The following is a 25757-nucleotide window of genomic DNA, read 5'->3' on the forward strand; positions in this document are numbered from 1 at the left end:
ATCAAATGTAACTTATTATGTCAAACGGTTATTCTGTTATAAATTTTTATAATCAGAGCAAGACTTTGTGCTCACCTTGTATTCAATTTAAAGGTCACAAGATAGTAAGAGTAGAAGAAACTGCTCCAGGGACAATGAAATATGAATTTTGAAGCAGCTAATTCTGAACCAGGTAGTCATCAGTCCACCTAATCTGCAAAGGTGGCAGATTCTCGTGAGGGCTTAAATTTATTTAACATATTAATGTTGTGTAACCCCTTCTCTTGACCAGTGTTCATATCTACTGAGTATACTGTTCTTGGATGAAGTATGCCCAGTGCCTTGAAGAGTGCCTATAGAATTGAAAAATTTGCTTGTTTCCTAATTTAAATTGTGATATTACATTGTAATCAATACACTCTAAAGATTACACAGTGCTCATGCATTATGCTCACAGCTCCAGAAATTGTCTTTAATATGCTTAATCTAACAGTTGGCTCTTAAAAACTGAAAGCACTGCTTACTTTATTCATCACTTAGTTTAAAAAACCCTCCTTTAGATTGAACCAGGCATTAAACAAATAAGTAACAAAGCTGTAGACCCTCAGGTAAGTAGTAAAATTAATCAGTAAGGTACTAAAGAGACATACACAACTAAAAATAATTGTACACTCTTAGTAAATATATAAAATTCATACTGACTTGTGCCAAATCATGTGAGATACATCGCATCACTAATGATCAATGATGTCCTCTAGATTAATTACTACAACCTTCTTCCACAATGAGAGAACATATACAAAATTATGTTCTTACTTCCGCCTGATGGATTAATCAGTACACACATTATTAGCAAATATCATCCTTATTGTGCATGGTATTTGCTAATAATACATGTACTGATTAATCCATCGGATGGAAGTAAAGACATAAATTGTATCTGCTGTTTCAACACACAGTAAAAGGTGACAACCTAACTTACATAACATATCTAAAAACAAAGATGATGTGACTTACCGAACGAAAGCGCTGGCAGGTCGATAGACACACAAACAAACACAAACATACACACAAAATTCTAGCTTTCGCAACAAACGGTTGCTTCGTCAGGAAAGAGAGAAGGAGAGGGAAAGACAAAAGGAAGTGGGTTTTAAGGGAGAGGGTAAGGAGTCATTCCAATCCCGGGAGCGGAAAGACTTACCTTAGGGGGAAAAAAGGACAGGTATACACTCGCACACACACACATATCCATCCACACATATACAGACACAAGCAGACATATGTCTGGATGTGTGGATGGATATGTGTGTGTGTGCGAGTGTATACCCGTCCTTTTTTCCCCCTAAGGTAAGTCTTTCCGCTCCCGGGATTGGAATGACTCCTTACCCTCTCCGTTAAAACCCACTTCCTTTCGTCTTTCCCTCTCCTTCCCTCTTTCCTGACGAAGCAACCGTTTGTTGCGAAAGCTAGAATTTTGTGTGTATGTTTGTGTTTGTTTGTGTGTCTATCGACCTGCCAGCGCTTTCGTTCGGTAAGTCACATCATCTTTGTTTTTAGATATATTTTTCCCACGTGGAATGTTTCCCTCTATTATATTAACTTACATAACATGTATTCATAATTTAACATTCCTTTCATACATGCATCCATATTCATATGTTTACTACAATCAAGTTTAAAATCAATGTATATTTTAGTATCTCCCATAATCGTCAAATGTCCTTGAAACACACTGCATTCAAAGCTTAAATCTCTTTCTGAATAATTGTTACACATTGAATATTTCTTCAGTTTTATCAAAAAATAATCTTATTTCTTCTTGATTAATCAAATCAATTCAGGCAACACTACTGCATGTACCTGTGTATACCTTCTCAGTTATTGACATGGGTTGCTCTGGGCAACATCTATCTTCTTTTATTATTTTCTTCAGAATTCTTGAAAAAACCACAAATGCTGTCCTTTTTAAATCACTAATTCACATCCTCCAATAGGGAGCTAAAATGAAGTGTTACTTGGCAGGTTTTTGGACTGCGATTACACTTCATATATGATTTGTCATTCTTATACTCGTATGTCAACTTTAATTCATAAATAATTTCCGGTCATCATTCTTAAAGTTAATTGCTTTCTGGTTCTGGTATGCAGTGCCTTGGATCCATACTGTTGGGCTTCTTCACCTCGTTGCAATGTACAGATGCTGGAAGAGAGCTCCAGTCTGTTGAATTGACTAAATAACATAAACATTTGTGACATTAGCAGTCAAATCAATGACAGTTCTTATAACAACTCCTCACCTGCCAAGCCACAATTCCCAAAGAACAAGTGCTCCACCACAACAGTTGGAGAGGTTTATTTACCATCGCACCTTGCCAATGTCCAAAGCTGATGTGATGTATGCTTCATCTGTTCATACATAAAACAAGTGCACCCACAGTGGGACATTCTACATGTAACAAGTGCCTAAAGTTTTTTTTTTTCAGTTCTCATGAACATCTTTCATTGACCTAAAATGATAAAAGTGGACCGTGGTATTCCAAAAAATCCAATGTTACACCACAAAAGATAAGTGCATTATAATGGCAGACAGGTGGGGCGTGGAAGAACAGGTCAGAAAATAAAAGGCATAGAAAGATGAAAGGGGCATAAAGAATTGGAATAGTTACTGAAGAGAAATGCTGAGACCATAGAAATTAACATAAATTAGGCCAAGCAGTTGGCGAGAGACTAAAACATGTTTTAATGGCATCAAGGTTGCAACTACCATGTTGTAAAGCATGGTGCATAACAGACATTGTGTGTTGCCAGTATTTGCCCAGTCATCCTAAATGATTGTTCAATAAGTAGATGGTAGTCATACCAATATAGAAAGCCGAACGGTGTTTACATAACAACTGGTTCACAATGTGTGTCATTTCATAGGTGGCCATCTCTTTGATAGTATGTGCTTTGCCAGTTACAGGATTGGTGTAGATGATGGCAGAATGGTGCATCACACAAGTGGTGACGGTGCAGGGATTGGAGCCGTTGGGGAGGGCAAAAGGAGCCTAGGGTCTGGCTTGGATATTGCAGAGAATTGGGGGGTGGGGGGGTGATGAAAACTTATTCTAGGTGTGGTGGGCAAAATGTCCGAATGTCCAACAGAATAGGCCTAATTTTAGGGTATGATTTTAGGAAGTCATAGCATTGTTGAAATAGCTGAGTAATACACTCAAGACAAGGACAGTACTGAGTTACAAGAGGTGTACATCTAAGTGGTTTTTTTGAGAGATGTGCAGTACCAGGATTGGAGGTAATGGCCTGGGAAATTGCTTCTGAACCAGGCTGGCAGAGTGGGCTGAGGTGAGAGTGGTGGTGTATTGCTGTAAATAGTCTGCATGTGGTCAAACGGCCTGTCTGCTGCTCGATATTACCTCAGCCACCTTATTCCAAACTTGTGATGTCTTCCTGCTCACCTTAATCAACTTTATACTTATAAACATAAAACTGAAGAAACTGCGAAAAGGTGGGAATTTCAGGAGATGCAACCCGGATAAACTGAAAGAACCTGAGGTTGTAGAGAGTTTCAGGGAGAGCATTGGGGAATGATTGACAAGAATGGGGGAAAGAAATACAGTAGAAGAAGCACAGGTAGCTTTGAGAGATGAAATAGTGAAAGCTGCAGAGGATCAGGTAGGTAAAAAGACGAGGGCTAGTAGAAATACTTGGGTAACAGAAGAGATATTGAATTTAATTGATGAAAGAAGAAAATACAAAAATGCAGTGAATGAAGCAGGCAAAAATGAATACAAACGTCTCAAAAATGAGATCGACAGAAAGTGCAGAGTGGCTAAGCAGGGTTGGCTGGAGGACAAATGTAAGGATATAGAAGCATGTATCGCTAGGGGTAAGATAGATACTGCCTACAGGAAAATTAAAGAGATCTTTGGAGAAAAAGGAATCACTTACATGAATATCAAGAGCCCAGATGAAAAGCCAGTTCAAAGCAAAGAAGGGAAAGCAGAAAGGTGGAAGGAGTATATAGAGGGTCTATAACAAGGGCGATGTTCTTGAGGACAGTATTATGGAAATGGAAGAGAAAGTAGAAGAAGATGAAATGGGAGATACGATACTGCATGAAGGGTTTGACAGAGCACTAAAAGACCTAAATCGAAACAAGGCCCTGGGAGTAGACAACATTCCATTAGAATTACTGATAGCCTTGGGAGAGCCAGCCCTGACAAAAAATGTGATGCCGTTAATCACCAATCCATGCTTCTCAGTCACAGCCCCATTTCAGAGGCAGCCATTTTGGCTGTGGTGTTAATGGCAGCTTACCCACAGGACCGTAATTCCCTAGTCAGGCAATGGAGCAAGATCACACAGTATGTTGTAGGAGGTCCTTTACTTGTTCTCTGATGGCAGGTACAGATGTGAAGTGGTTATTATGTGCTTGGTGCATAAAATGGTGATCATATGCTGTCAACTAGCAATGTGGTGATCAGATGTGCTCGGCCAGAACCTGACCAATGAGTATGGCTACCCTGATGTTCCCACTCAGTCCAAAATCATGCCACTGTCAAATCCAAATGTCCCACAAATCTGGATACTGTGTGATTCAACCAGCCAGCCAAATGGAGACCAACAATGAGGCCTCTTTCAAATTCTATCAGTTGCTGATAATACCATTTCACATAAGTATGTGGCATCTCCATGTCCTTCAAAGTGATCGTTCAACATATGACACTGTTCATACATCTATACCCTGCCAGCCCTGGTAAAAACAGTAAACATGAACAACAATAACACACTCTAGTGACTGTTCTACGTGTCGCAGATAACTGAAACTCTAATCATGTACATATCCACCAAAGATGTACACATGTACGAGGTGTAATTGGAAAGTTTTAAGAATGGGCTTGCAATTGTACAATGGTAGTACTTACATGCCACTGTGATGCATCTCCTTCAAAATAGTCCCCTTCTGACTGAACACACTTACTGCAATGGTGTTTCCACTTTTGGAAACATCCCGGAAAGTAGAAAATTTCCTTCTCATTATATTGTTACATTCCATCCTGGATTTTCCATTGTTTAGTTTTATTTTCAAACATTGATTATTCTCATTGATGTATTAGTATCTAAACTTTTGGCACTTGACCCGTGTCCAAGCCGAGAATTCAGTTACATGCAGTGGTCATCTGCATAGTATACAAGCGTATTTTTATAATATATTTTTGTGAAACTAATACAACTGGCTTGTTAGTGATTGTACTCTTACACTCAGTTGCCTTGAAAATGTTGTACTTCAACATATTTCTCTTGTCAAATTCTCTTGAATCAATGACAATGACACTTATTTAAACAATGACTTTGCAGTATCTGCCATATGAACAGTGCTCTCATAAAACAGGGAGTGCTTTACACACACACACACACCCACCCACACACACACACACACACAGACACACACACACACACACACACACACACACACACACACACACACACACACACAGACAGAAGGAACAGAGTGTAAATGAAAATTGTGTGGATTAGTGCATTACAGTGAGTAAAGATGTTGATATATTAGACACAGCACTAGCTTGAGCCACTAATGTAATTCATGCATAGTAACTGTGAAAAGGATACAAGCAATATATTTTTTTTAAACACATAGGTGAGCACTATTTCTTAACATAACAAATTATATTTGTTTCTTTATGAGTCTGGCATGATCACTGAGCTGCACATTTCGTGGCAACATCTTATCTCTTGTTGACAAATCAATTATTGTCAACCATGGCTGATTGAATACAATGAATCGAGAAACTGTACATATTCTATATTAAGGTGGAATATATATATGAAATCCTATAACAAAATGTCATGTGACAAGGGCCTCCCAACGGGTAGACCATTTACCAGGTGCAAGTCTTTCGAAGGATGATGATTAGGACAACGCAACACCCAGTCCCTGAGCGGAGAAAATCTCCGACCCAGCCGGGAACTGAACACGGCCCTTTAGGATTGACATTCTGTCGTGCTGAGCACTCAGCTACCGGGGGTGGATGAAGTCCTATTTTATGTAACTTTGTTGAACTGTGACATTTCAGTAAAAGTGAGGTCTATTAAGTGCAAACAAACCATGTCACATTAATAATTTTCCAGATATTTTGAAGAAGGTGTGGATCTAAACTTGCTCATTTAATACCAAGTCCAGACTATGCTTTCTTCTGATAAAAATTCCCAGTTTCTGTAAAAAGATGCACAAGTGTCCTCCATGTGTGTCACATAAAATATCCAGTTTCTGTATCATAACTTTTATGGAGTACATCTGTGCTGAAATATGCCCTTCATATAGAGTTTTGTGAGTACATACAGTCTTTGAACCACCTTCAAAGGAGTTACCAGACTGACCTTTAATAAAATGCATGACAAAAAAAAGGGATATCATAGTCAGGTGTCAATGGAACTTTGTATGAGGTGTGACTGGAGAGTTTTAAGAATGGATCTGCTACTGGTTACTGGTTTGGCAGGCAGGTACACGGAGGGTGGGGAGTGAGTCATTGCCTTGTCCTTGAACGCCCTGTGACAGGAAACTGTGTTTCCTTTATTCAGTTTGTTGTGGCAGCTGGTTGAGTGCTGGTCTGTTAGTGCTTGTTGCCAGATTCTGTCTGCATGAAAATAGATGTAAAAACAGAGCAACGAGTTTGTGTGAAATTTTGTTTTAAACCGAGAAATCAGCTCCTGAGGCTTATGAGCTATTAAAAACAGCTTTTGGAGATAATTGTATGAGCCAGACAAATGTTTTTGTGTGGTTCAACAGATTTAAGAATGGCCCCGAATCATTTGAAGATGAACTGCGGTCCAGCCGTCCTTCCACCTCCAAAACGAATGAAAATGTTGAGAAAGTTCACGACTTAGTGCTCTGATTGTAGACTTACAATTAGGGAGATTGCTGATGAACTTAATTTAAGTTTCTATACCGTTCAGTCAATTTTAACCGAAGATCTGAACATGCATTGAGTGTCCGCATAATTCATTCCAAGACTGTTGTCAAGTGAGCAGAGACAATACCTACTTGAAGTGTGCCAAGAACTGATTAATCAGACTAAAAATAACCCAGATTTGTTAAATAGGGTAATTACAGGTAACAATTCATGGGTATATGGATATGATCCTGAAACCAAAGTGTAGTCTTCGCAGTGGAGGGCTCCAGGTTCACCACGACTGAAAAAGCACAGCAAAGTCGGTCGAAGGTGAAGACTGTGTTGGTGATATTTTTCATTTCTACCAGTATTGTGCATCATGAATTTACCCCTAGAGGACAGACAATTAACCAGGAATACTTTGAATGTGTCCTTGAGTATTTGCACAAAAAGGTGCGGACGAAAAGGCCTGCATTGTGGAAAGACAGGGGTTGGGTGCTACACCATGACAATGCTCTGGATCATCGTGCCTTCTCCATCGTTGAATTTTTGACCAAATTCAAAATTCCTGGTTTCTACAACTGCCATATTCTCCTGATTTGCCCCCTGCGAACTTCTACCTGTTTCCTAAACTGAAATTTTCACTGAAAGGGAAGCGATTGGACTTGATTGAAGACATCCAGCAAATACAGAGAGCATCCTTTACACACTTCAGTAATAAAATTTCCGGGATGTTTCCAAAAGTGGAAACACCGTTGCAGTCAGTGTGTTCAGTCAGAAGGGGACTATTTTGAAGGAGATGCATCACAGTGGCATGTAAGTACTACCATTGTACAATTACAAGCCCATTCTTAAAACTTTCCAATCACACCTCGTACATGTGTACATCTTTGGTGGATATGTATATGATTAGAGTTTCAGTTATCTGTGACATGTAGAACAGTCACTAGAGTGTGTTATTGTTGTTCATGTTTACTGTTTTTACCAGGCCTGGTAGGGTGTAGATGTATGTACAGTGTCATATATTGAGCGATCACTTTGAAGGACATGGAGATGCCGCATACTCATGTGAAATGGTATTATCAGCAACTGATAGAGTTTGAAAGAGGCCTCATTGTTGGTCTCCATTTGGCTGGCTGGTTGAATCACACAGTATCCTGATTTGTGGGACATTTGGATTTGACAGTGGCATGATTTTGGACTGAGTGGGAACATGAGGGTAGCCATACGGTCAGGACTCCCTACAACATACTGTGTGAACTTGCTCCATTGCCTGACTAGGGAATTACGGTCCTGTGGGTAAGCTGCCATTAACACCACAGCTCAAATGGCTGCATTTGAAATGGGTCTGTGACTGAGAAGCATGGATTGGTGATTAATGGCATCACATTCTGTACAGCAGTGACTCGTCGTTCTGCACTGCCCTGGATGGCTATCATTTCATGTATGGCAGCAACCTAGGGGAAGGTCCCATTTTTTGCAATGTTTTGGAGAGGTGCAGAAGTATTACTTCTTGTGTCATGGTGCGGGCAGCCATCAGATATGGCTTCATATTGCAGCTGGTGGTGATTGAGGAAGCTCTCATGGCACACGGCGCATTGTGGACATCCCATGTCCCCATATGTTACCTCTCAGCCGACTGTTTTGTGGTGCCAGCTTTCAACACAACAATTGATTCCCAAATCTGTCCTGTATACAACATGTGGTACCAGCTCAGATGTCAGTTCCATCCCAGTTTCAATATCCGGGATATCAAGGACGAATTACAACACTTGTGGGCCAGCTTGCCTCAGGAGAGGATACAACAACTTTGTGACACCATTACAAACCCAAGCACTGCATGCGTGTAAGCCAGAGAAGACCAGAATCATGCTTATAAGTGGGCTCATACTGCCAAGTTCTTTGTAAATTTTACTTGATTTTGTGATCACTGAAATAACATCACACACTCTCAACCCATGAAGTTTCATTTCATTTCCTCCTCTGCTTCTGGAATCTTAATTTTTTTTCAGGCAATGTATACTTATCACAGTTATTAGATATGCAGCTTTGCTTCCATTGTTTTGCAACACGTGGCAGTAGGGGGTAGTGGTAAGGCAGGTGGTATGTTGTAAATGTCATATAATAAGCCTGTTGTTGTTGTGGTCTTCAGTCCCGAGACTGGTTTGATGCAGCTCTCCATGCTACTCTATCCTGTGCAAGCTGCTTCATCTCCCAGTAACAACTGCAACCTAAATCCTTCTGAATCTGCTTAGTGTATTCATCTCTTGGTCTCCCTCTACAATTTTTACCCTCCACACTGCCCTCCAATACTAAATTGGTGATCCCTTGATGCCTCAGAACATGTCCTACCAACCAATCCCTTCTTCTAGTCAAGTTGTGCCACAAATTTCTCTTCTCCCCAATCCTATTCAATACCTCCTCATTAGTTATGTGATCTACCCATCTAATCTTCAGCATTCTTCTGTAGCACCACATTTCAAAAGCCTCTATTCTCTTCTTGTCCAAACTATTTATCGTCCATGTTTCACTTCCATACATGGCTACACTCCATACAAATACTTTCAGAAACGACTTCCTGACATTTAAATCTATACTCGATGTTAACAAATTTCTCCTCTTCAGAAACGCTTTCCTTCCCATTGCCAGTCTACATTTTATATCCTCTCTACTTCGACCATCATCAGTTATTTTGCTCCCCAAATAGCAAAACTCCTTTACTACTTTAAGTGTCTCATTTCCTAATCTAATTCCCTCAGCATCACCCGACTTAATTCAACTACATTCCATTATCCTTGTTTTACTTTTGTTGATGTTCATCTTATAACCTCCTTTCAAGAGACGCTTGTAAATATAGTGCCATCAAAATATTTGTCAGTTTGTGATTGCGTGATTAAATTATTCTTGATTGAATGTATCAACCTACAGCTACATGTACATCTATACTCTGCAAACCACCATGATGTGCATGGCAAAGGGTACCAGTTATTACGGTTTCTTCCTGTCCCATTCATGCACAGAGTTCATGAAGAATAATTGTTTTAATGGCTCTGTGTGCTGTGATTATTCTAATCTTCTCCTCATGATCCCTATGTGAGTGATATTTTGGGGGTTGTAGTATATTCCTAGAGTCAACATTTAAAGAAGGTTCCTGAAACTTTGGTTGTAGACTTTATCAGTATAGTTTATGTCTATCTTCAAGAGTCTGTCACTTCAGTTCTTTCAACATCTCTCTGACACTCCCTGATGGTTCAAACAAACCTATGAAAATTCATGCTGCCCTTCCCTTTATACATTCAGTCCCCACTGTTAGTCCCATTTGGTATGGATCTCTAACATTTGAATCTCCTTTGCAGACTAACTGCACTTTCCCAGTATTCTAGCAGTAAACTGAAGTCTACCATCCACTTTATTCATGAGTGAACCTATGTGATCATTCCTTTTTACGTCCCTAGAAAATGCTACATCCAGGATTAATATGAGTTGGTCAATTCCAACAGTGGCTCATCAATATTTTAATCGTAAGATACTAGGTTTTTTTTGTTTTGTGAAGTGCACAGCTTTATATTTTTGAACATGTAAAGCAAGTTGCCAATCTTTACACCACTTTGAAGTCTTATCAAGATCTGATGGACTATTTATGGAGTGTCTTTCAGACACAGCTTCATTACAGATAACTGCATCATCTGCAAAAATTCTGAAGTTACTATTAAAATTTTCTATAAGCTCATTAATATACAACACAAATGACTAGGGCACCAACACACTTCCCCCTTTCTGGTTGCGTGGAGAAGGTCGTTCTGTTCAAGATAAGCTTGTTATGTTTGAGCTCAGAATATGTTCTAAGATTCTACAACAAATTGATGTCAAGGGTATTGGACGGTGGTTTTGTGGATCACTTCTATTATCCTTCTTGTAAATGGGTGTGACCTGTGCTGTCTTCCAACTATTGCGCACATTTTTTTGTTTGAGGGATCTATGACAGATTACAGTTACAAGAGGGCTAACTCAATCACAAATTCCATATAGATTCTGATACGGATTTCATTGGGCCCTAGAGTTTTGTTTGATTTTAACAGTTTCAGTTGTTTCTCAATACCACTGACACTAATACTTATTTCAGTCACTTTTTCAGTGGTACGTGGATTAAACTGGGGTAGTTCTCCTAAGTTTTCCATTTTAAAGGAACATTTGAAAATAGAGTTAAGCATTTCAGTTTTTGCTCATTGCTACCCTCAATTTCAGTTCCTGTCTCATGCACTAACTTCAGCCTTTACATACACCCAGAATTTCTATGGGTTTTGTGAAAGATCATTTGGGTCATTCCATGCCAAGTGGTCTAAACCTTCCCACCATCATGTCTCCAATTTTCTTCAAATTTTATCTGTAGCACTAGTCAAGTGCTAAATTAAGTTTCTCAAGATTTCAAGCCTCTAGCTGCAATACTTGCTGATCTACACCCCCTTGTCTGAAGGGTAGTAAGTTCGCATGCGCGCGACATCAGACAAAATGCCATTTTTGGGGTCTCATAAAATTGAAACCAATTCATAAGAATGGTTAGTAAGATGAGACCCTGTACAGTTTTTTGTGCTGATTCAAACGAAATTAATTATAAGATTACTGATGCAAAATCCGGTCAAACAAGTCGACTCAAAGTGTACCCCTAATTCTGTCGTGACTTAATGCGACAAATTTTGACCAATATTCAGACTGCAATAATTTCCTTGCAGATAAAGATATGGACTTGAACTTTTTACCAAGTCTTATCTTTGTGCTGGACATAATACAGCTGGATTTCCAACTACCCAGGCTTTATAGTCGCCTTGCAAAATCTCTTCAAATTTGGCAGTGTCAGCGCAAATGGCTTTATTTACCAAAGTTCAAAGCCCATTACTACAAAATAGTCAGCCTGGATTTAATTGTGAATAGTATCATCTGAAAGAGAAACTCTTGCTCTACGAGATGGATATATTTTTCTTTTGCAACGCTTCCATTAAGTGCTTATTTACTCAGGTCAAAGTATCTTATATTTTGTGTGCGCAGTGCCCTGCGTTGGTCCATGATGGCTGAGCCATTACTGGTTATCACAATAAAACCAGCATCCCCATCGCCATAGGGGCCACGCCCGATAGCCATGCAGTAACAGCCACGGGTGGGTATCTTTACTGCAGGTTCCCAAGCCTGATTACAGGGTGTCTTTACCACAGGATCCCAAGCCTGATTGTGGGTTTCTTTATGCAGGTTCCCAAGCCTGTCTTCCTCAGTTACTTCATCATTCTGGAAGCATCGTTGATTTGCAAGAGAATGCTTTCAGGAAAACTGTATTGCCGACCAGATGATGTCACTGATGGAGCTGGAATAACACCAATGATAAGTTGTTCTGGAATCCAGCAAGTATCACGTCTTAAGGGCCAATAAAATGAACTTGCAGGACCATGAGGATGCATAAAGCTTATGAAAGCATCTTTCTGTTCGACTGAGATTTCAACGATGTTTCCAATCCACCATTTCTTTTCATAAATGCAAGCAACATACTGCCCAGGCTGAAGATCCATGACTTGAACTACTACTTCAGCAGCACTAATTTTGGCCAAAAAAGATGTCGCATCATTAGAAACTCTACTGACCTTAATTGTCGTCATATCAATGGGCAAAAAATGGTGGTTTTCTCTTGTGCCAGCTAGAGTGTGCCCTTGCAGGAATCTTTCTTCTTGAGAAGCTTTTTCTTCTTCAACTTCCTCTTTGCTGATGAAAAAGAATTTGATTCCATTGATATTATCATTGCAGAAGTTGAAAAGATCTTTGGGTGTTAGAATCTGGTTTTCATATGGACGTTGCAAACTTGCTCTTGCTGCCAACCGTTTTGTTGTGCCTCCAATGCCATCACAAGGCGACTTTCCATGGCTTGTTCCAAAGAAATTCCATTCTGCTGTTATTTCAAAATCTTCTTTGTGATAGCATAAGTTGAGAAAATTCTTGAAATTCTTATATTGTGCAGCTGAACCATCACTGAAGTAGTGGATGTGGCTTATTTTGGAAAATTGCATCTTCAGGTAATTGATTACTTTTCCAATGTAAACATGGACAGTAATCGTATCGTGTCGAAGGCAGTCACTAATAACACAAAGATTCACACATTGCACCTCTTCGTTTTCACAGTAGTAGACTACAAATGGATGAACTGTTGCTTGACTGTTTTCCCAGTGAAAGCCTTGCACTGCATCTTGAACAATAAATGAATAGTTTTCAGCAAAATCCATTAGTATTATGAATTCGCCTTCTTTCAAATCAGTTTTGAGAGCTTTCAGGTGCTGGCTTTGATGCTTGGCAATGTAGTGATGACAAGACAGGTTCCAAATTTTTGCTGCAATATCTTCAACATACTCTTCTGTTGAAAGCTGCTTTGTTTCTAAAGTATCCCTGTCGGTATGAATCCATTGTTTGTACTCAATCAGTTCTTCAGGGTCATTATCTTCAAAATATGTTGCAATAACTGCTTCTACACCTTCTGGACCAGGGCAGTTTTCACAACGATGAAGCATACAATCCTTGTTTTCCAAGCTGCAAACAGCTTTGCTAAGAATTTCCTTGTAGTCTTCATTGATTGATGCACCAGTGAGCATAAGCTTGACATTTTGGTGTATTGTACAGACACAAACTGAGTGCATTCCAGCAGAGCCAACTGTAACACACCATTTTGGTCTAAGCTCGCAAAACTTTGAGAAGCCAATTTCTGGTCCATTTTGCTTCTGATAAGACACGTACATTTCCTTCAAATTGCAAAGCAACAACCGCTTTTGCTTGTACACCTTTGTTCCTGAAATTCTCACAGGCACACAGTCTTTCTTCCCTGGACAAAGTCTGCTGAATTCGTCATCTTGAAAAAAGTCATGTACTTTCTGAACAACTTCATCTGAAAGCTTCCTTCCTTGCCGATTTGCTGGAAAAGCTAGAACACCTTGCTCATTCTTCAGTTTTCTCGCTTGCTTTACCATTCTTTCTGATACATTAAATGCTGTTGTCGTATCTTTAATTGTCCAGCTTCTTGGAACCAAGGTCAATATTTGAACTTTTGTCCTACGATTTGACACTTTACATTTTTCTTTCAACTCTTCTATAAGATTATCAAGATCTGCACAATTATTGCATGGGCGACTTTTACTTGAACTTGGCTGTTCATCGTAATTGATTCCTACAGCAGCAGCAATTTGATTCCCAATTAAACTTTGTGCATCCAAGATCTTTCTTTTTGCATAGCTTTGCTTATCTCTTTTACTTAGTTGTCTTCTTTTCAATGGTGAAGCACCAATAAATGATAAACTTTTGTTGATGGCTGGTTCAGTTTCATCCGTTGTGAAATCTTGTTCAGATTGGGTTGATAGTGATGATGAATCTTCTAGCTTTTGGTTCAGTGCCGACATGCAGCGAGGGCAAAGCTTCTGACCAGGTTTTATATCAATCACTTCTTTTTTCTTTAACAGGCAAAGTTTGGCAGCTGTTTCATTATCAAGCAGTCTAAGTCCAGCTTTTACATTGTGATTCCTCTTCTTGAATGGATTGCAACATTTCTTTTGCATCGCTTGATATTCATGTAGGAAGAGGGCTTCATGGTGGAAGCAAATGATGGAATTTTCGTCAAGTTTGGCTTCTGAACGCGAAACAAGCAATTTCTGGTCACATTCTGTGAAATCACTAAACGCTTTGAATCCAGTCTTCTTAGCATAGAAGATAACATGGCACTTCGATGCAGCAGCATCTTTTCCAATTGAACAGGGGGCCAACGATTCTTCTTCTTCATTAACTTCTGACATCTCTCACTGGCCAATCACTGAATAAAACACGAATGAAATATCCAATTATATCAGTAATTCTAAGCGACTATTAAGATTCAAATTCCTAGAAATGAAGAAAAATTAGTGCATCGCGCATACAAAATATAACAACTTTGATGTGAGTTAATGAGTACTTAATGGTCGCGTTGCAAAAAAAACAAATGTCAGTCTTGTAGAGCAAGAGTTTCTCTTTTAGGTGATACTATTCACAAGCAGATTCAGGCCAACTATTTTTTAGTAATTGGCTTGAAACTTTGGTAAATTTTACCGTTTGTGCTGACACTGCCTAATTTGAAGAGATACTGCAGGGCGACCATATGGCCTGGATCATTGCAAATCCGGCTGCATTATGTCTAGCACAAGCATGAAGCTTGGCCAAAAGTTCAAGTCCATATCTTCAACTGCAAGGAAATCATTGCAGTCTTAATATTGGTCAAAATTTGTCGCGTTGTGTCACGACAAATTTTGAAGTATACTTTGAGTCGAGTTATTTGACCGGGGTTTGCATGAGTAATGTTATACATAATTTCGTTGGAATCAGCAAAAAAAACTGTACAGGGTCGCATCTTACTAACCATTCTTATGAATTAGTTTCGATTTTATTAGACTCCAAATATGACATTTTTTTTATGTTGCATGCACACGGACTAAGTACACTTCAGACAAGGGGGTCTAGATCAGCAGCTATTGCAGCTAGAGGCCTGAAATCTTGGGAAACTTACTTCAACACTTGACTAAAGCTACAGTTAAAATTTGACGAAAATTGGAGACCATGATGGTGGGAACTTTTTTCAGTTTTAGACCACTTGGTGTGGAATGACCCATTTGACAATATTCTGCTACGGTAGTCATTGTAGTGCTCTGTTGACGGATAAATATGTTTCATTAAGCATCTCTCTATCTATAGTCCTACACTTTGTTTTACACCTATTATGCAGTAATCTCTGTTTCTTCAGAAGTTTCTGTACAGTGACCGTGTACCATGAGGGGTGCCCACCCATTATGAACTATTCTGCTGGGTACGTATCTGTTCATTGCATGGTGAATTGTTCCTTTAAGCTTGAGCCGTAACTCAATTTACAGCTCCTGCCTTGTTGTGAAAGTTTCAACTTCCTAATTGATATAGGACACTACTGAATTTTTATCCAGTTTACTGAACATTTCTGCTTGTTTTGATTGTCATTTGTACTTTGGTAATCTTTGTAGCCACAACTAATTTTGATGTGGATGTCCTCAAAGAGGTCAGGTCTATTTGCTGCTATTAGGACCAGTATATTTCCTTCATTATGGGAATTCTTAACACTGTATTACAGATAGTTTACAGAAACAGCAGTCAGTAATGTTTCACAGGATATCCTATCACATCCACCACTAAGAAAACTATAATCCTCCCAATTGATTGTTAGATGATTAAAGCCCCTACCAGTGATTATACAGTGGAACCTCACGTAGCGAGCATAATTCATTCCAGAATCTTACTCATAGTGCAAAATAATCGTTAAGCAAAACAATTTATTCCATATAAATTAATGTAAAATACAATAACATGGTACTTTATTATTCACATTACTTAACTAATTTTTTTTTACTTGGAAGCTATGTGTAGTCATTTGTTTATGCCAATGCTTCAACAGTTCGTGAAAATGCGACACAGCATTATTGTCAATTAAATTCATAACACACGTTGCCACTGCTTTATTAGGGGTGATGATTTTCAATGTACGATGCAACCGATTCCCATGCTTTCAGCGTTTCTCTTATTGTGCCAGAAGATTGCTGCTTTGCTGTTACCAAATCCTCCTCCCCTTCTGAAGAACTACTCTCAACAACTTCCTGCTGTGAAACACACTGCAAGTCCTTAAGCTCTTTGGTGGTCATTTCTTGGCTATGATCTTCCACAAGCTCATCGATATCATTGTCATCCACTTCTAATGACATGCTCTTGGCCAAAGACACAATCTCGTTGACTATAGGCTGCATAGGTACTGACGCAAATGCCTCAGAGTCACATTTGGCAACACACTCCAGCCAAAGCTTCTTCCAAGCAGAAGTGAGAGTTCTCTTGGTAACCCCTTCCCATGCTTTTTGAATCATCTGGATGCATTCAATGATGTGGAAGTGATATTTCCAAAACTCTCTGCGTGAGATTGGTAGCTTCAGTTAACTCAAAGCAATGCTTGAAGAGTGCGGGAGTATAGAGCTTCTTAAACTGAGAAATAATCTCCTGGTCCATAGGCTGGAGTAATGGAGTGGTGTTGGGAGGCAGAAATTGGATCTTCATGAATTGAAATTCTCCAAGAACGTGGTATTGTAGGCCTGGAGAATGGGCAGGTGCATTGTCCATAACAAGCAAGACATGGAGTGGCAGATTCATCTCAAGCAAATATTTTTTCACTGAAGGACCAAACACTTCATTGACCTAATCACAAAAAAGATCACGTGTAACCCAAGCCTTGTTGTTGGTCCTCCACATCACATTTAACCTGCTTTTCAGAAATTTACACTTCTTGAAGGCTTTTGGAATTTCTGAATGATAAACAAGCAGCAGTTTGATTTTAAAATTGCCTATTGCATTGGCACAGAATAGTAGTGTAAGATGGTCTTTCATTGGCTTGTGACTAGGCAATGCATTCTATCTTGTCACAATTAAAAACCTGTTATGGCAGGTACCCCTCAGAATCTATGAGCATCTTGAAGTTGCTAATGAAGTTCTCTGCTGCCTTTGTGTCAGAGCTGGCTTCTTCACCATTTGTCACAATGCTGTGGATGCCAGTTCTTCTCTTAACCTTCTCGAACCACCTATGGCTTTCCTTAAATACTTCTTTGGCCCCTGATGATCCTGGTGTCTTCTTAACATGGTCAGTGAAAATCATTCTCGCTTTCTCACACATGATGTTCTCATTAACAGTGTCCCTTTGCAATTGCTTTCCATTTATCTACATAAGGACCAACTTTTCAACACTGTCCAGAATACAGCCGGCCGCGGTGGTCTAGCGGTTCTAGGCGCTCAGTCCGGAACCGCGCGACTGCTACGGTCGCGGGTTCGAACCCTGCCTCAGGCATGGATGTGTGTGATGTCCTTAGGTTAGTTAGGTTTAAGTAGTTCTAAGTTCTAGGGGACTGATGACCATAGATGTTAAGTTCCATAGTGCTCAGAGCCATTTGAACCATTTGTCCAGAATACAAAACCATTGTTTAAACACTCGCCGCTCCATTTGAAGCATCTATGTCATTAATCTTGTCCTTATTCTTGAGGATAATGCAAATAGTTGATGTGCTAAATCAGCAACAATCATACCACGTTTGAATTTTTCACTGATTTTTACATTCATTTGTAAGGTCATTTTCTTCCTTTTGTGGTTGTCTTTTTGCGGCATTGTCTTCGGGGACATTTCTACAAAGGTTACTAAAATTTAAACACAAAAAAATATAGATGCACTAATATGGTTGCAGAAAGGGCAAACTGCAGTATGTACTAAAGACATTGTTCATATGCTGCTGCTGACAATGAAAGGTTTTCATATTGTTGGATGTTTCCCCCATCACATGCAAATTGCTGGTGACATCATACTAACTCTTCGTCACTCATTATGTGAAACATTGCTCATAGGTGAGTCATTTTTTTTACAATTTGTTTTTCTCATTATGCAAGTTTTGCATTATGGGAGGTGCTTGTTAAGTGAGGTTCCAGTGTAGTGTAGTTGGGGAGTTTACTTACAAGTGGCAAGGTTTTCTCTAAAGTCTTCAGAACAGCAGGTGATGAGTATGGTGGATGATGAAAGGATCCAGTTATCATTTCATGCCCAACCTTGATAGTGAGTCTTGCCCAAAACATCTCACATGCAGCTTCAGTTTCCGTTTTGGTGGATTTGAGGCTCTTGATTTCAATTTTAGATTTCAACCAGCTTTTTTTACATAGTATTATGTTTGCTTCACTGCTTTTCAAGAGTACATCAAACTCTGGCATTTTTTGTGAATGCTTTTGCAGTGAACCATTAGGCTTTTAATAATCTCACCTATGAGAGGAATTTCTTTCAATCTTATACTGATATTTCTGGGTTTCCTACAGCTGTTGTTATCTGGATTGGATGTAGAGTCACTTAATCTAAAAAGCCCTTGTGTGCACCCCAAACACAGTCAGGTATCTGAGTAGCAGCCTCTGATGCACAGCGCACACCTAACCCATTTAGGGGGAACCTACAGTTCTCAACCCTATGGCACAAGCCCAGGAAGTCACAGCCTAGCTTGGCACAGAACCCTCAGAGTCTCTGGTTCAGTCCTCCCACTCAGCTCAGAACCAGGGAGCCACAAGCAGTTCTGGGTACAGTGATGCAAGTTGTGAGCTTCTGTGAAACTCCATGTGCAAGGCTGTTCTTCTCCACCTTCTCTGTCAGTCACTAGTATGTCCCAAATACGAAACAGGAGCCCAGATGACAGGCATAATTTGTTCCAAGGTGCTCCACAATGTGCGAGTGGTTGCACCCTGTTCCCGCAGTTGCTGCTGGAGGAGCCTCTTCGACATGTTGAATGAGCCTCCTGGGCATACACACTTGAGTGCACCTGATATCTTTCCCTGTCCCTTGCTGTTACATCCCTAAGGTGTACCATCATGTGCTGTACATTTGAACTGCTGACAACCATTAGACCCCTACCCTTTCATGTTTGCCTCCTCTTGATACCAGACAAGGCAGGTTTCCCCAAAACACCTGAAGTGAGTCCCACTGGCTGAATTTCAGTGAAAGACAGCACCTCAGACTTGGTTAGGAGGAACATTACAACACCCTGAGTCCTCCCTATTCTCTGTCCACCCAGTTCAGGACACCTAGCTCTTCCAAAACAATGACTTGCAGCAGCTGCCAATTGTTTGACTATAGTCAGGGCGATTCCCAGCTGCTTATGAATGTCAGCCAACTCTTTCTGTGTTAGAGAACAGTATTCACAGTAGGGCTGCATTTTAGCTGGTGTGATATATTACAGGCAATGAAAAAGTAACTTTATATTAAGCCTGCTGATTATCTTCTAATCTGGTGAGCTGAAAAGTGGCTAATTCCTCTCATCATCTGCTTGAATATGAAGATATCTATGGCTGAGCCTCATAAAATTGTGAGGAAGACCTGTGTTGGGAAACCTGTTAGTGACAGAAAGTGTGGAGAATGTGCTCAACACTTCAAGAGTGGTGATTTTGATGTCAAAGACCACTTGATGGCAGAAGACAAAATGTTTTTGAAGCACTGAAACCAACTGAAACAATCACAGGAGATTGTTATTGAAAGTGATTGATGTGTTTGAGCTGGGCATTGAAAGACAAATGGTGTTATTACAGTGACAGACTGGAAGAGGTGATTTTGCAACATGACAGTACTTGAGCCCATGTTGCAAAACCTGTCAAAACATACTTGGAAACATTGAAATGAAAATTCCAACCTCATCTTCCATATTCTCCAGACATGCCCTCTCTGACTACCACCTTTTTCAATCAGTGACACATGGCATGGCTGACCAGTGAACAAGTGCAAAATTGTATCAATTCATAGAGCTTCTCAAAAGACACCCAGTTCTTATGCTGCTGTATTCATATGTGGCCTGAATGAATGGGAGAAAGAAGTGGCCAGCAATGGCCAATACTTTGAATGTTAATATCTTTGTATGTTTAGCACAATAAAGCCTCAAACTTTGCGAAGGAATGGCAAGAGCAAAGTTGTAGACCTAATAATAAGATAAACTTGTGAGATAAAAAAAAAATTGTTACAGTTGCCACTAATACTATGTTTCAAGATGTCTCAAAAAATCTGATGTGGGGATGAAATTCCAGGCTGACAAAACATTAGTGTTGCACTTCTAATTTCATCTCTTAACCAGGATACTATTCAGTTCCAAGCCATATCATAGTCAGGAATACACTTCTTACAAATGCTGCAGGGGTGGTTACAGAAATTGATCTGTGCAGTGTGAAGTCAAAATGAAAATACTGTCATGCAGTTTTGGGTAAAGACACAATTTGCATGTGTCTTCTTCTGCCTAATCTCTGGAATTGTGCAGGCTCAGAATATTTACATATGAGAAGTGAATTGGCATATAGTGTTTCATTTTTTGTGTAGACTGGAAGGTGAGATAAGTATTTGCAACTTACTGATGTTATATAGAGATTAAGCACAATTATACTAAAATTCATCACTATACTTTCACATTTTTCATTGTATTATAGGAAAAAGTGGTTTCAAGAAATATATATCAGTGCAGTGTGGATGATTGAGTCGTATTTGACAACCCCACAGAGATTGCTCTTGCAAGTGTATTTCATGTGTGTGTGTGTGTGTGTGTGTGTGTGTGTGTGTGTGTGTATGAGAGAGAGAGAGAGAGAGAGAGAGAGAGAGAGAGAGAGAGAGAGAGAAAGAAAGAGAAAGAGAGAGAGAGAGCAGGCTGCTGGCATTAACGTCTAGTAATGTGATTAATTTAACTGAATTTTTGCATATTCATATTATCTAGGTCAGAGAGCTAATAGTCCTGTTATTTGTAGTCCCTCATCCTAAATCATTTCAGGCGAATTTCACAATAGTTACTTACCAAGTCTTTGAGTGGTGCGTGCACCAGTACAAATGCATGTCAAATATCTGTGCAATTAAATGTGTTAAGAATTAAATTTATGAGAGGAAACAGAAAAAAGGGTAATGCACATAAAATTGGAAGATAATTTGTCAGCTATTTTTATGTTGTTGGCTATTTTTAATTTTTACAGGTGTTTTGCTTCTAGATTTAGAGTACAAATTATTATTACAAAGAGTTTTAAATTGAAGATCCTTCTATTTCACATAGGTTTGATGTTTTCTGCACTGTACTTTAGAGTGGAATGTAAAATATTAAAGGACAAGAGAACAAGTGTTTTAACAACAAAACACGTTAACAATTAAAATCATCTTCTCCTGCATTGGAATCATTTTAGTTCAAGATTCCTTAATGTGCTACCTCTACTACCGCTACCACTATATCAAAACACACAATAGTACCTGCCACTAAACCATGAAAACTGACAAGCTTCTTTTGCCATTTTGAGGATTATCAACTCAAGCAAATGCGAAGAAGTGTTTAATACTTTCTGGAATATGACAAAATAAAAAAGTTTATTACAAATGAACATACTGTGTTATTCCTTGGCTTAGAGCAATCAACCAAAGTCAATTATTTCGCAGGGGTGCCACATTCATATTGTAGTGGCTTTGGGATTGGTGTAGGAGAAAACAAATGTCGTGTGTTCAGGTATACTACAGAATGTGTTGATAAATTGAAGGCAAATAATGTATGCCACAACCAATTTAAAGGGCTGAGGGGTAAGGAGGCTGGGTACATATGAGTAAAGAAAATGTAAAAGACTGGAAAGGTAGAGGTTGGAATAGATTAAAGAAACACAGAATGAGATGCGGATATATGGAAAGATGGAAAAGAAATGAAATGAAACTAAGATGAAAGAAAAATGAAACAATTTAAAAAGAAGTGAAAAGAAGTTGTTTAAATATCAAGTGCATTTAACAGGGTAAAATGCTATTGTTGAATGCTGCAACAATGAGTTAATTGTGGCAGCACTTGTCAGAGCTCAAAGTCATCACTGCCATATAGAAGTAAGAAGCAGACAGTAAGCAAACTGTTACAATAAAATTTTGTGCTATTTCTTATGTAAATTAGATTAAGCTACAATTATCACTGTGCCCTCATATTTCAAGTGGAATATATTTTCAACTGTTATTCGCACTGTGAAGAGATTGCATTACCTTCGATCTTTTTCACCAGCATGTTTGTAATTCCAGGTCATGCTGATGTTGCAAGGTCTATCCTGAAACAACATTCACCACAATATAGATGAATGCAGTACAGGGTAATTGCTGTTTTGTGGACAATGCATGGTCCAGTCCAACTTTTTCCTCAGTTATTCACATGAATGCCACATAAGCTGTGTAAAGTAAGTAATATTGGTATGAAGAAAGTTACACTTCTGTTGCAATTTTATACAAAAATGCTTGTTAACAGTGATATAGAACAAGTGATGAAATGGAATGTAAAAATGTTTCTGTATTTATATTCAGTATGTCACTATTTTCTGTTTCCTCCTACCAACCCACAGAATCCTTTGTGTGTGTGTGTGTGTGTGTGTGTGTGTGTGTGTGTGTGTGTGTGTGTGTGTGTGTACATACACATACATATGTGCACATGTGTGTGCGTGCGCGTGCTCACACACACACACACACACACACACACAGACACAGAGAGAGAGAGAGAGAGAGAGGGGGGGGGGGGGGGGGGGTTGGAGCATTGATTGTGATAACTGGTTTTGTAAGTGATTTCCTAATGTTCATGACTCAGGATAGTCTTTATTTGTCTTCCTAGTAGTCAAAAGACCTGCATGCTGGTTTGAAGTAGACCAAACGTCTTCCATACAGTGAATACCAATGTTTTGTATAAAAATCCACAAGATAGTGCTGTGGCATATGTGTTTTTTTGTAAAAATATCACATTTCTTTTTAACATTTTTGTATGCCAGAAAGATTGATTTTAATGTCAAACATGAAATGTTTGAGTGCTGGAAATGTTGTTTCTAGGTCCACAAATATTTCAGCAGCATTTCTAGCACCACTTGCATACTTTCCTTTTAACAGTACTAAGGTGTTATATGGAGATTGTCATTAAGGATAAGCTTACATATGGTATATAAAGAACAAACAAGATCAAAAAATCATTAGAAACATTCTTAATTGGCAAAAATGTTGACTAATGAAATTGAAAAATTTTTTGTCATGTTTCTTGTAATTAATTTCATACATTGTGTAGATATGTATAGGAGAAAGATTTCTTTAACAGTACATGAACTTTTTAAACAGATTTATTTGTTGACAATGTTAAAATTTTATGGAGGAAGTAAAAGCGTTGTTACTAAAGACAGACAAAAGTATTCATTCATTATTTGTTAAAATGTGTCCAGTAAAACTGTTTTTTTTTTCACCTTCTTATTATTATTACTATTTCCATTGTTATCTCTGAAAGTATTGATGTCTCTGTTGGTAACTGTCTTTTTTTGTATGACAAAAGTACCAAAGGTATGTGTAAAACTATATCTACATGTATAAAGGATCAGAATGTTAATACTATAAGAATAGTTTCCTCTATTTATTACCAGTGCAGTAATCTGAAGTTTAAAAAAAAAATGTTGGACTGCCACTTTAGGTGAATATATAACAGCCTATGTTTTGTGCAACATGTCTAAACAGAAATAAAAGTTGAACCACAGTGTACAACTTCTTGTTTATGTGACTTTGTTGCGAGTGAGAGATTGTCTTTGCTCATACAGCTATTTATATTGCAGTCGTCATTCACTCCTGTGATTTAGTTGTGTCACAATATTAGCAAGGTTTAAATCTGTTAAATGGTAAGAAATTTCAGCTGATTTCAAAACCTTCATGGCCAAAATTTAGCAGAATATGAACTTCTGACAAAAGAATAAAGCAGTACTCAAATCGAGAATTTGTTTGAATTTAAAACTGCATTGCTTATTCCCTTACCTTCCTCCAGCCTGCAAAAATTCTTGCTCATCAGGTATAAGGAGACCTAAAGTTTAATATGGAATTCCAGTTACTTTGCAGCTTGGCATTTTTAACATATTTCTAACATATGTGAAGCATGATCAGAGCCAAAAATTGTGTCAAGTATCAGAAGAAAAAGTCCAAGGACTAACCAGTACCTGTAATGATTAATTAAGAACACATGTAAAACCCTTGGACATCAGGTAACAAACAGCATGGGATCACAAAGAGTTAAATTTTCAAGCCATGGCATCTACAAAACACTATATTGCGAATCTCATATTAAAGAATGATGCCACAAGTAATGCTACCCACCAGCTACTGGTTTGTCAGCTTCATGATTGTGGACCTCTCGTTGGCTGAGTTACAGGTACAAGGACATAGTCAAAGGGTGGGGGGCGACCAGAGGTCCAGACTCCCCCCCTATTACACACAGCACAGTTGCCAAATAGTGAAATTGAAAGATGTTTTGATTGTCAGTCATACGAAAGGAAAAGAGGTACACACTATCAATAGTCAGCAAGGCCAACGCTAGATTCAAACTATCTGTACATCCATAGTACTATCGGCTATCACCTATCCCTATTTTAGCCAAGACCAATGTTGGCATTGCTTGAGCTCAGTTTTTGTTAATCAGTTCAGTTGCTACTTTCATTTGAGTTTAATGTAAGTGATACCTGTAGTATCGTAGCCTATTGATATTGCCGGAGCCAGCACCTCGAAGATTGCTGCAGACACTGCGAGCGGCACTTTGAACATCTTGACGAATGAAGGCTGCCATGGCGATGTTATAAGCAGCAGGCAACTGGGCACCAGTCTTCTAGTTCAAGATTACTTCTAGATACTTTACACTGAATTGTTGATAGCTGTACAGGCAAACATTCAGTGTACATAGACACATGCCTGTGTCAGGCCTCTGCTTATAGCTAGCCACGGTTGCCACAAGTTGTCAATAATGTAGCATTTCTTCATGCACATGCTGAGTACAATATATTTATTTAGAGTGCATTTGTGTCAACTAATCTTTTGCTTTCCTGTCCACATTCTTATTGCAACAAACCCCTTTGGCCACCTTCCACCCATATATCATTAGCAAGAGGATGTAACATCTGGCACCTTGGAACATAGTGGCTGCCGACTCACATCACAACACTACCTTTAATTATTTTTGTGCTGTTTGCTTGTTGTTATAGTTCGTAATTATAGATAAGTTTGCAAGAACAAAGAGGAGGAAAACTGATTTTGATTTTTCGGTTAACATTATGGTCAGTTAAAAATATGTACACAGTACTATAATATCCCAATTACCTACAGCAGTTTAATGAGATGACTGGAGTAATCATTTGGAGGCTGGTAGAACTTTGGGCGTGCAATATTTCAGTATTTTACAAGGCAGTGGAGTAGTGAATATCATTAAAAATAACATTAAATTAAAGTCAGTACACATTAATACACTTGAATTTGTCTGT

The 25757-nt window shown here is 38.9% G+C and overlaps 1 protein-coding gene across 1 annotated transcript in view; it reads left to right on the forward strand.

Annotated features, from left to right (window-relative positions):
* Positions 1-22939, forward strand: part of LOC124615895 (CCR4-NOT transcription complex subunit 10-B) — a 152304-nt gene extending 129365 nt beyond the window's left edge. Inside the window, exon 13 of the mRNA XM_047144069.1 lies at positions 22522-22939. Coding sequence (XP_047000025.1) covers positions 22522-22577 — 56 coding nt within the window. The 3' untranslated portion in view covers positions 22578-22939. The remainder of the gene's footprint in view (positions 1-22521) is intronic.
* The last annotated feature ends 2818 nt before the right edge of the window (positions 22940-25757 follow it).

This window comes from Schistocerca americana, chromosome 5 (genome assembly GCF_021461395.2).
Source record: "Schistocerca americana isolate TAMUIC-IGC-003095 chromosome 5, iqSchAmer2.1, whole genome shotgun sequence".
NCBI lineage: Eukaryota > Metazoa > Arthropoda > Insecta > Orthoptera > Acrididae > Schistocerca > Schistocerca americana.